We start from the raw sequence: 12,398 nt of genomic DNA on the forward strand, positions 1-12,398 counted from the left end.
ACTGACCCCTTCCCAAGCACCACGCCTGATGGCAGGTTGGCAGCTACTGCTCAGCTCAGCCCCTCCTCCACCCTCCAGAGAGGGCCTCGGGCCTGACCTTTTAGGTGTGAGCTCAGCTCGGGCATGGCTAGCAAGCCCATCTGGCCACACAAGTGGAACTTGCGGGTTTTATCACTGAGCTGACATTTAAAAAAAAAAAATTGTGTTTTTAATGTTTATTTTTTTGAGAGAGAGAGAGAGAGAGAGAGATGGAGTGTGAGCAGGGGAGGGGCAGAGAGAGAGACATAGACTCCAAAGCAGGCTCCAGGCTCCGAGCTGTCAGCACAGAGCCTGATGTGGGGCTCGAACCCATGAACCATGAGATCATGGCCTGAGCCGAAGTTGGGCATTTAACCGAGCCACCGAGGTGCCTCCTGAGCTAACATTGTAAAAATCTCTGACTCCTGTGTCCACCTTTCAGTTCGGCCGGGACCCGGGAAGGGAAGCAAGGGGGTGATCACGTGTGCTGGCTCCATGCTTTTTAGACCAGGAGCAGACACGTAACCCCACGCAAGTTCATGTTCCTGGATCTGGTTCACCGCCTCAACCCGCCAGGGCTTTGGTGGTGCACTCTCAACTTTTGGACCTTTATATAATTTTTTTAAGGTTTATTTATATTTGAGAGAGAGAGAGAGAGAGAGAGAGAGAGAGAGAGAGAGAGAGAGAGGCAGTGCACGAGTCGGGGAGGAGCAGACAGAGAGGAAGACCGAATCCAAAGCAGGCTCCGGGCTCCGAGCTGTCAGCACAGAGCCCAATAAGGGGCTTGAACTCAGGAGCCCTGAGGTCATGACCTGAGTGGAACGGACTGAGCCACCCAGGCGCCCTCACTCTTAGACCTTTCATCTCCCAATCATTTACGAAATGTGACCAGGAGAGAACTATGGGTACACTCAGACAAGTCACCCTTCACTTTTGCCCCGAGGTGATTTTTCCATTAATCAGAACCATTTGGGCTCTGTTGCTAGTGGTTACTAATCCTTCTAATTGGCTTCCCTTCCCAAAGCCATTTTCCACTCCTTAGCCAGTGGTGTTTTTTGTTTGTTTGCTTGGTTTTTCTTGCTTTTTTACATGCAATGGGTGTGTCAGCTCCTATTTAAAAATCTGGCTTTTCTTCTTCCTCTCCCTCTTCCTCCTTCTCCTTTCTCCCTCTTCCTCCTTCGCTGCCTCCTCCCCTTATTATTATTTTGGCTTTTCTTACTTGTAGGAAAGACTGAATCCCATGAAGTGAACTGGAAAAGCCTGTAAATGAGGTGTGAGAGAGGTAATCGTGCCTCACCCCTCACCCCATCCTAGCCAAAAGTCATGGGGCACCAGTTCTGGAACCAGGAACCAGCCACACCATGTAACTCACAAACCCTAGGGACTGAGAAGTGGAGGTGGGCGCACCCCGGACAGAGGCACAAAGCAGAGCCCCTCTCTCCTCCCCAGGTCTTCCTTCCTCTCTCCTTTCACCGCCCCCTCCACCTTTACGTGGCCCTTTAGGTCTGCTCTCCACAGAAGAGACCTTCGAAACAAACTCATCAGAGCCTCCGGACCAGCAACATCCCTGCCGCCCGGGGCACTTAGGAATACAGATCCGTGGGCGGCATCATCTGTATTCTGCGAGGTCCCCAGCAATCTGCACACACGCCCAAGTCTCAGGGGCACTGGGACGGGGCGGAGGATCTCCCTTGCCCCGGGTCCACCTGTGCATTTCCTGATGTACTGGGCTGAGGCCCAGGCCCCCCGTCTTTTGTCAAGTTCCCAGGTGATTCCGATGTGTTGCCGGCGCTGAGAAACCCGCTGGGGAGTAGGGGCCTCCTCCATCCTCGGCCGTCTCTGTCTTCCCAAGTCATATATTATCACATGCCGGTTAATTTCCGAAATTTCCGTCAGGAGAAATCATGCCAGACAGAGTCTCACTGGTCCCAAGAAGTGTTGCCTGTGTTATGTGGTGCCTGGGTGGCGTAGTCAGTTGAGCGTCCGACCCTTGGCTCAGGCCACGATCGCGAGGTTCGTGAGTTTGAGCCCCGCAGTGGGCTCTGTGCTGATGGTGTGGAGCCTGCTTGGGCTTCTCTCTCTCCTCTCAGCCCCTCTCCCACTTGCGCGTGCTCTCTCTCTCCCAAAATACATAAATAAGTAAACACTGAAAAAAAAAAGACATGTTGCTTGTGTTTTGTGCCTCTTTGCTTTCAGCCAACAGGAGGGGCTAGTTTTACTAGTCAGTTGTTTTTCCATGGCAGAGCTTCGCCTATGGAAAGAGAGACTGTGCTGAAGTTAAAATGAAAGGAACCCGACCATTAATGTGGCTTCCAGCAAGGGTGACCAATGCATCCTGGCCTGCCTGGGACTCTCCGAGTTTTAGCACTGAAAGTTCCACATCCCAGGACATCCCTGTGGCAGGCACGCCACGGCGGTCACCCTTCCTCTGGGGCCCCATGCGGTCTGACCCTGATTCTTCCCCATTCTGTCCCCTCTGCCGCTTGCTCAAGAGGACGGGCTGTGAGTTCCTCCGTGAGAGCCCTCTCTGCCTCCCGCCTGCCTTCGCCCCTGCTTTCTTCTGCCTGTAATACCCTCCACTCCACTCTTTCTTTCTCCAGCTGTCAGCTCCAATGTCACTTCCTGTGGCAAAGCCTCTGACCCTTTCCCTCCCCCCGGGCTTGCTCAAGTCCCCGTTACTCTCTCTCAGCACACGGCGTCTCTTCCCTTGGCGGCACTTAGCACGGTTTACACAACCGTGTCTGTGTTTGATCCGTGTCTGCCTCCCCACGTAGGTAAACGTCTTAAGGACGGGGATTGTGTCTGTTTTCTCCCTGCTTTCTTGGTGCCTAGGCACCGGGCAGACGGCTAATAAATATTTGTTGAATAAGTAAAGGATTTCAGGTAATCAGGATCCAGTCCATGCGTCTCCACGACAGGCACTGAGAGCTTCCCTCAGTATCTGTTCTCTCTTCCTCCGTAGAAATAAAATCCTGACTTTGAGCCGGCTACATGGCAACTTGAATAAAGGCCACATTTCCTCCTCCCCAGGTGCTGGGTGTAGCTGTGTAAATGGATTCTCAGAAGCATTATGTGCAGTTTTCGGAAGGCTCTGCGGAGGGGAGCGTACTCCTTGTCCTCCTCCCTCTCCACCAGCTGGAATGTAAGTGTGGTGACTGGCGTTCGGCGGCCGTCTTGGACCACGAAGTAGCTAGTCATGGAAGCCACACACCGTGGAAATGACCCGGAGGAGCTGGGCCCCTGGCAACGTGGAGCCCATTTCTGGCCCTGGAAGAGGGAGCCACCTTCGAGCGGTGACACAAGAAGAATAAACTTGACTCACTTATTTGGGGTCGTTCCGTTATCCCACTATACCTAATCCTAACTAATGGCCTCTGTCTTGGTGGTCCACTTGGAACACGTATGTCAGAAACAGTGAGCCACCAGTGTGTTTTCTGTTCCCTTAATTACACTCATGTAAATACGAAGCAGGAAATGAGAATGTGAAGCGGTCACCTAGTGGGATGGCTTGAGGACAGTGGAACGAACAGGCACCAGGGAGTCAGGAAGCCATGGTCTGGTCCACCTCAGTTTCCTCCCCTGTGAACAAGCATAGGGAGGCCAGGCCATTAACTGCCATTTCCCGTCATCCACCACAGGGCCCTTCATGTTAACTTGTTTCAGGGTTATGTTGGAGGAACAGTCACGTTGGGGCACAAGGCACAGGATTTTAAGTAGTTGTGAAGCAAGTGAGGTTCAACTATACTTAAAGCATCACTCAAAACAGGGCGCCCAGGGGCGCCTGGGTGGCGCAGTCGGTTAAGCGTCCGACTTCAGCCAGGTCACGATCTCGCGGTCCGTGAGTTCGAGCCCCGCGTCAGGCTCTGGGCTGATGGCTCGGAGCCTGGAGCCTGTTTCCGATTCTGTGTCTCCCTCTCTCTCTGTCCCTCCCCCGTTCATGCTCTGTCTCTCTCTGTCCCAAAAATAAATAAAACAACGTTGAAAAAAAAATTTAAAAAAACAGGGCGCCTGGGTGGCTCAGTCGGTTGAGCGTCTGACTTCGGCTCAGGTCATGATCTCACGGTTCTGTGAGTTTGAGCCCCGCGTTGGGCTCCGTGCTGTAGGCACGGAGTCTGCTTCGGACCCCCTGTCCCTCCCCCCTCTGCCCCTCCCCCGCTTGCACACTCTCTAACACAAATAAACCTTAAAAAAAAAAAAATTACTCAAAACTTGCACCATAGGAAAGATGCCCTGTAGGTACAGAAGTTACACGAGACTGTGACAAATCGGCAACTACTCCAACCCTTAGAAGCCATGCTCGATTCTACAGACTCTCACACCAGCGTTTCCCCGGAGGTGACCAGTTTCTAAAAAAAATGGCAAGAATATTTTTTTTTTAAAGGAAGGCTGAGAAGGAAACTGGGAGGGAGGGAAAAGGAGAGCTGTACCTTCACAGGTTACCGGCTCCACATTTTGAATGAATGAATCAATGAGGCATAAATGGGAGAATACACTGGAATAGTCAAGCGAGAAGAACAAGACAGCACAGGTCAACGAGCATTTGCCGTACCAGCCCTCTATCCCAACCGTCAGCTGGGCTTAACAAAAGTGAGTTTAACACATATTTAAAAAACAAAATGGAGACATCGTGGGTGAAACTGATCTCATAAACTCTCTCGGTTTGAGTGATTTTTCTCTCTACCTTAGATTGCAGGAGAAGGATTGACATACCCGAGTCTTACGCTGCTTCAGGTGCAAAACTGAGGGACCCGACGCTTCTAGTAATAATTCCATTGGCTACAATGGCTTTTCGAGGTAAGGGGCCAGCCTCATCCTTAGCTACAAACAGTTGAACTCCAAGTTCATTTTTAAAATGCCCAGTAAAATGACAAAAGGCTGGCATCAGTGCCATCCAGCCCTTTATATCTAGATGGCGCCTGATTACATCAAGTCCGTGCCAGCACTGGCTCGCCATCTTTCCCACTTCCCCTTTCCTATCAGCCGTCCTGCTTCCTCCAAGATTTCTACCTGTCCTAATGACCTGGGACACAGGACTTGGAAGACACAGAGTCCTCAGTTTCCCTGCCACTCTAGAGACCTCAGGAGAAAGATGAGGTCTTCCTGTCACAGGTGCACGACTATGCCCACATTGTACCAGGTGTTATTCTACGACTTAGGGAACAATCCCCTCTTCCCCAGAAAGAAGGAATTTAGTTCACTTCTCCTAAACTTGGGGGACCAAAGCCTCCGGGAACTCTCTGCCCTGACCTAGAGGTGCAAGTTTTCAAAGACCACTGCCCGAGGAGCTCCCACCACCATGTCCCCTCTCCACCTCCATCCCATTTGTACCCACTGAGGCTGTCCCGTGCCTGGAGAGAAAGTGGGGGGCTCGTGTCCACTGTAATGGGAACAAGAGAGGGCAGTATGCTTCTCTCTTTTTGACAGTTAACCCTTGACTTTGAATCAGATCCCACTTCTCTCTGAATTGGGGGAGGGAGATGGGGATCTCTTGAGAAACCGATTTTCAATTACATTATTATTCCCTGTGCTAGAAGACTAACCCTAATATTCATAAAAGCCAGTTACAGGGAAAGCAGAGAGCTAATACGGTATTTTAAATTACTCTATATCTATCATCCACAATTCCACATAGACTCAAAGTCATAGATACATGGTTATATCAACAACAAAAGGCTTACTATTAAATTCTTAATTCAGAGATTTATCGAGCATGGCACTTTACGTGCTACAGTTTCGGAGATTTTTGTTTATTACTTGAGAATCCCAGCAACAGTACTAACAGAGAATAGTCCTTAGCCTCCTAGAAATGAACATAACACCTCCTCTTATTTTAAACATGATGCCACCTGTCTCTTCTGGTTCCAATTAAATGAGAAAGTAGAAAAATGGGGTATAGATGGGCTAGAACAAGAGATTACTGGCAAAACGAGTGCATAAACAAAACACTCTTCTCTGGTGATTTATTGTGAAATAACATCTCATGTTCTTGCATTAAGTTAATTACACATCAGTAAATGCGTGTGCCGCCTCAGTTCTGAGAACGGTTGTTTTAAGTAACTGAATATTTGCCAAAAGATCAAGTGGACCGGAGCCAAAGGTCAAATACACCAGCCCAATAACCAACTCGCTCTGCTCAAGATGGTGAAGGGGCTTTAATAGCTACAAAGCAGCAACCACGTATGTTGCGAGTTTCAGCTCGATCATGATGACCCTGTCATGATCTCACTTCTGTACCCCAGACCTGTGAGTTATGTGCAGCAACAAGAAGGGTGTAAAATGGGAACCCAGCTTGAATGGCCAACAGCTGAAATGTAACCCGGAGACCAGAGCGCTCTCAGGTATGAGCCTGAGCCGAGCTTCAGGAAGCAGAAGAGGTGGAGGATTAAGAATCGGTTGTGGGTGGAGCCACGCTGCCAGGGCTGGAATCCTGGCCACCGCTTCTTAGCTGGAAACTTTGAGCAAATTCCGTAACCGTTCCGAGCGTCAGACCGGTGGCTGTAAAGATTACATAAGACTATCCATGGGCAGTGTCTCCGTGGCCAGCACCATAAAGAGAACTCAAATGCCTACTGTTCCCCTGGCGAGGACGACACGGGGTGCCGTAGGCACCCACCCACTCCGGGGAGCCAGATGAAAGGTCATTTTCAAATGCGTAACTGTGCCAATCGAAGATTTCTACTTAGCTAAGACGCTTGGTACCAACATTTACATTTTACTTGGCACTTAATCCATTTCACGGAAATGCAAAAGTATAAAAGTGGAGCAAACAGGCTGGCAAAAAAAATACCAACCACGGACCATTTGGTTTTAGGCGTTCTGTTGTGTATGTTTTTAATTGCAGCATTTGGGTTTTGTTTGGTTTTGTTCCTAAGCCTCCAACCTAGGGAAATAGTTCTCTTTAAGGTTACAACTAGCACACAAAGGACCTCATCTCCTCCTGGGCACCCACTGGCCACTGCCAGCACCCCCTCTGCTCGTGGTTCAAGTCCTTGAGAGCAGAGGCTTGGAAGGCACCGGCTCTAGAATAAGATCACAATTCCTAGCACCCTCCGCAGTCTGCGTTGAGGAGGGAATGTGCGCGCACCCCCCCACCCCGATCCTCATAACTCTTCTCGCCAGGGACCAGCCGCCTGGTCCTTAGCTGTTCTGACCTGCCCCCTCTCCCTTTAAACACAGACGTGCTCACCAGGCAGACTCACGGGTCTACCGAGTGTGGTACCTATGACTGTCCAAGGGAATGAGGCAAAGGCAGCATTCAGCGGATCAGAAACATCTGCTTTGTACGTAAAGTTATCCTTGAATGGCTTTGGAATAATGTATTCCATGGGATTGAGGAACATATCTTGTAAATAGAAAAGTCTAGGTGGGAAGTGGGAAATCTGGTATAAGTTTGCACGTCACTTGGTTTCAATAAAATAGGGATAAAAATAACAACTACGTCATGGCATAAGATAGTGATAATAATAACCCTTGAGTAAGCTAACCTTGGAGTGCTTACTACGGGCCATGCATTGTCCTAAGCTCTTTACATGTAATAAAGACAACAGCAAAATTCAAAAATATTGGCCATTACCATTGCTTCTAAAACTTCTGTTTAGCATTAGACTTTTTCGCAAACAAAATCTTACTCAGAACAGCACATAAACAAGAAAGGCGGGGGCGGGGGGCAGAGCTGCGCTCTGTGTAGCTGGAACGAGGGCACATGGCCGATGGGTCCCCCATTCCACACTGGGCATTCCTGTCACCCCAGGCGAGCGCCTAGGGACCACCACAGGGTCCTGCAGCTCCTGAGGGCCTGGTTGAAAACTTGCAGGCTTCTCTGTGAAGAACCACAACAGTTAATCACCCTGAGGCTGGCCAGAGGCACAAGGAGCCAGGAAAAACGTGGGGCACACATCCCCGCTACAAACACCAGACTGCCAAAGGTATGCTAAGGATTTTGAGCTTCTCCGACAGTGGGCGGGTCACCCCTGCTTCCTGTTTCCTCCCGGGTCTTCTTGGGGCCTCAGGGCATTGCACCAAATCATCTTGGGCGCCACTTCCCTGTCTAGTATTCCAGCTCCGACAGTGTCTTTCCCATAATATGGTGCACAGATGCTCAGTGCATGAGTCTCAATACCCAGTGAAAAAGAAACAGTAAAACTGGCTACCAAAAAATGCTTTCCACCCCTACCCGTTCCGTGGGTTTCCTTCGGTTGCTGTCCATTTAGTTTTTATTGTCAAGTGTTACTTGTTAGCATTTGCTATGATTTCAGAAGTGAATCTGGGTCTCCTTCTTACGAAAAGAGGGGTAGGTAAAAATAACTCGCTCCCATCCTAGCTTTGGCAAGGGACTCGAAAACACTTTCACCTCCAAACATGACTGGTAAAGAAAGGAAACTATGCTCCTAAGTCCTCAGAGGTTATGTGGTTATGTTTTGGAGGGGAAAAAAAAGTTTTCCATAACCTGATCCTTGAATCACATTCTTGCACTGTGCACAGGAACTACAGTCCCCACAGGCTGGAGCTGAGGAAAGAATTCTGAGTTCCCAGTGCTGGCACACCTTGAACTTGACGCATTGGAAGGAAAAATTCCTGATTGTTAGGTTAAGTCCAGAGCAGGCACCTTTCTGCCTCCCAAACCAGCTTTCTCCTGCTGAGCCCTACCCCCATTTCCAGCTTTGCTTTCTCTCCCAAAGTAAGGCAAAGAGAAAGGGAGGAAAAAATCACATCATGAAAAGTTCAGATGAATACACCCACAGGAAATATTTGGCTAATTCGATTATCATTCAGGGTGCAGAAAGGTTGAAAGGGAGTTCAATTTCCAAACTTTTGAGGCTGGGAGGTAAGTCAATTACAGAATTCTAGACTGGGAGGGGCCTTATGGATCAGCTACCCCACCATGAGGAGGTAGAAGTCCAGAGTGGCTGTGGCTTCCAGGCACACAGTCCTGGGCAGAATGAGGTCTAGAACTCATGTCCAGACTCCCAGAACAGCACTGTTTCCACCACACCCAACAGCTTGCTGTGTGAATCAAAAGCTCCTGCTGGGACCAAGAACCCCAGTCAATAACCAGTACTGGCACCTGCCAACTTCCCATAAACGCTGCCGTATCTGCAGCCCAAACTCGGCGCTTGTGAATCGGCACGCTCCCCCAAATCGCCGGCAGGTTCACACCCACCCCTGCGGGGGCCACCAGACAAACACGGAACGGGAACGTGCTCATAACTGAGAAGCAGCCACGTTCATCCTCCTCGGAGCGGGGCCTGGAGGGCACAGCTGAAGCGGGGGAAGGAAAACACCCTTCACTCCTACCCCAGCTACCAACGCAGAGGGCAGAGACGCCCAGCCACAGGGACTGCGCCCCCACCTCGGCGACCAGACTTGCGCGCGCGACCTGGGCCATTCTGTGCTGCTGCTCCTGTCCTTGGTGACATTTTTGTTCAACAGCCAGCTTTTCTCTGCTGTTCAGCAAGTCTCGACTGCTGCGAAGGTGTGGGCCACATCCTCCGCCACCAAAGCGCGAAACGCGTCAACTTCCCCCGCCACCCCGACAACAATCAAGTTCTCAGAGGGGACACCTAGAAGGGGGCGCTGCCCCTCCTCGGCGGCAGAGCCCGACCCCGGCCGCTGCCTGAGCCCCCCACCCCGTTCCAGCCCACCAGACGGGCTCCCTCCTCCCAGGAACCTGCCCTCCCTGCCTCGGCAGGTCGCTCGCGGCCTCGACCCAAACAGATCTGCCTCCCGAGGGCGCGTTCCCATTCAGACGCGACGCGACCCCCGTCCGCGACGGCAGCCCCAACGCTGCCGGGGGTGTTTTGAGGCTGCAGCCCCCTGCCCTGGGGCGGCGCCCCGGACCTTCCAACCCTCAGCGCGCAGGGGGACTGCCCGCGGGCCCCCTCCCCGCCCCCGGCCCGGCGCCCACCTGCCGTTGGGGCGCGAGGACCCTCCCGCTCCCGCGCCCGCACCCGCGGGGGGCTTCTCGGCGCCGCCATGCCGGCCGCGCGCTGCGGACGGGCGCGGAGCCTCCTCCGTCGGTCAGTCAGACGCCGCGGCCGCCCGCCGGCGCCGGGGATCGCTTCCCCGCGGCTGGCTGGCTCGAGAGGCGCGGGGTGGGGACCGCGGTCGGCGCTCCCGCCCGGGAGAGCCCGGGGGCCGACCGACGCGCGGGGCCGCCAATGGGAGGCCGCGGCGGAGGTGGGCGGGCTCTCGGGCGGAGATGGGCGGGGCCTCCGCGCACAGACGGGGTCTACCGTCGGCAGCTTCGGGCTCCCGGCGCTGTGCGCGCAGCGTGGAAGCCGCTCCTGGGTTCCCGTCGCTGCTCCTCCGGAGACGTCCTGGGGTTTCCACCTGGACGGATTCCGCGACCTCTCTGGCACTTTACATCGAAAGCCCATTGAGTGGGAATCAAAGAAACGTGGTGCGTGGGATGATGGGGGAGAGGGACAGGTGCCTTTTCCCTCTCCACGGCGAGGGTGCAGAAGGATTGCCATCCCTGGCCGAGACAAGAACCCGCTGATGGGTCACGGCCATGGGAGGGCCAGACTGGAATCCAGATGTTGCTGTTGGCCCAGGGCCTCTTCCACTACTTAGGGCACATTTTTTTAAAAAATCTTTATTTTCCCCTAGATCAGCAGAACGGTTATGCTTACTCAGAAGTCACAGTGTACCTTAGTAGCCGGAATATGTGCGTTAATGACAAGATTAATCTTCTGATAAAGTGGGTTATCAAAAAGAAAAAAATAAACAGCTCAACAATAAAAAGGCGCTCACAACAAGGTTCTTTTGCCCCTGGTTTTCTATTCAGAGGGACCCTTTCTCGGAAGAAAAGGGAAGAAAATGGAAATCCTGATGAACACTTCCTTTTTCTCCAATATACACAATTCCAGACAGAAACAGATTTGCGTGTGGCATGTTTTGGCACCTTTTGAAACAAACTCCATAACTAAAGAAAGACGTGGAAAACACTCTGGAATCTTCGGTGGCTCCAGTATACTTAGGTCAATGTCAAGGAATTGAATCACTTTCCCCTTTTCTGAATCTCAGAGCAAAGGATCACAGGTCTTTGGGAATTCTGGCAAAATTCTAAGAGCAACAGGAGTTAATATAATTCGAGGCATTTACTGACAGCTGACATCAGGCCAGGCACTTGGATAATCCTTCTATGTATTATTTTACATATTATTTCACTTAATCCTCACACTTGCCCATGCGGTAGGTTACTACCTCCGGTTTGCAGATGAGAAAACTGAGGCTCAGTAAATGCTAATGCAGGGGTTGAACCAGGGTCTGATCTCTCAACCACCCCATCATTCTGCAACCCATGATTCACAAAAGATAATAAAAATGTTCCCAAACTCTGCTGCATGTTTAAAAAAAAAAAACAAACAAACAACCTTTTATCCAAACCAAATTTTAACTTAGAGGGCTAGTTTTCTGCAGCCATAAACCATGACTTGCGTGTACTGAGTCATGTTACTCATACAAAGTAAATGGCTTAAAATTGCTGTGCCTAATTACAACCTAAACAAGGTTATAAGCAGTGATGAGTAAAATTGTCTATTCTAGAAGCTGAAAATACCAGAACTAATTTCTTGTGGCATAATAAAATAAAATTTACTGAAGTCCTTTAACCACAAAACAAATTAGCCAGTATCCTTGCCCTCCTCCCACGAGATAATATTTATGAACACAGCTGTTCGGACTCAGCCAAAATCCTTTCAAATAATTCACGGTCAGGATTTTGTGGTTTGCTGTAATGTTCATTGTTACTCCAAAAGCTGAGCGGGAGGCCTCTTAAAATGGTACTGTACTTACAGACCTAGACCTTGGAGCCAGACTGCCTGGCTTGCCTGTGTACTAGCCACATGGTCTTGTACAATTATTGAACATTTCGGTGTCTCAGTTTCCTCACCTATAAAATGGGGCTTCTGGGAGTACCTTCCCCATGAGGTTGTTTTGGGCATAAAGTGATTAAATATGTCCAATTCCCGTAGAGTAATGCTTGGCCCATAATAAACACCATATAAATATTAGCCAAATAAAGGATGTGACTACACATAGAGATTTTGGCTTTCTGGTCTACCCATGTGTGATTTACTACATGTCTTAACAAAACAAAATGAAAACGCCCCACAAATATTAAACCATAACTCCCCATTCTTCCTCCTCCTTCATCCCCAGCCCCTAGCAAACATCATTCTACTCTCTGTCTTTGACTACTTTCTGAATGTGACCACACTAGCTACGTCATATAAGTGGAATCACACAGTATTTGTCTTTTTGTGACTGGCTTATGTCACTTAGCATAATAATGTCTTGACGATTCAGCCATGTTGTAGCATATGCCAGAATTTTCTTCTTTTTAAGGGCGTCTGGGTGGCTCAGTCGGTTTGAGGGTC

At 50.5% G+C, this 12,398-nt stretch overlaps 1 protein-coding gene across 3 annotated transcripts in view; it reads right to left on the reverse strand.

Moving 5' to 3' along the window:
- OTULINL (OTU deubiquitinase with linear linkage specificity like) overlaps positions 1-10,409 on the reverse strand; it is a 31,472-nt gene extending 21,063 nt beyond the window's left edge. For all 3 annotated transcript variants that reach the window (XM_045038706.1, XM_045038704.1, XM_045038705.1), the window contains exon 1: positions 9,923-10,409. In XM_045038706.1, coding sequence (XP_044894641.1) covers positions 9,923-10,394 — 472 coding nt within the window. In that variant the 5' untranslated portion in view covers positions 10,395-10,409. The remainder of the gene's footprint in view (positions 1-9,922) is intronic.
- Between the last annotated feature and the right edge of the window lie 1,989 nt (positions 10,410-12,398).

The sequence above is a fragment of the Felis catus genome, chromosome A1, assembly GCF_018350175.1.
Source record: "Felis catus isolate Fca126 chromosome A1, F.catus_Fca126_mat1.0, whole genome shotgun sequence".
NCBI classification, from domain to species: Eukaryota; Metazoa; Chordata; class Mammalia; order Carnivora; family Felidae; genus Felis; species Felis catus.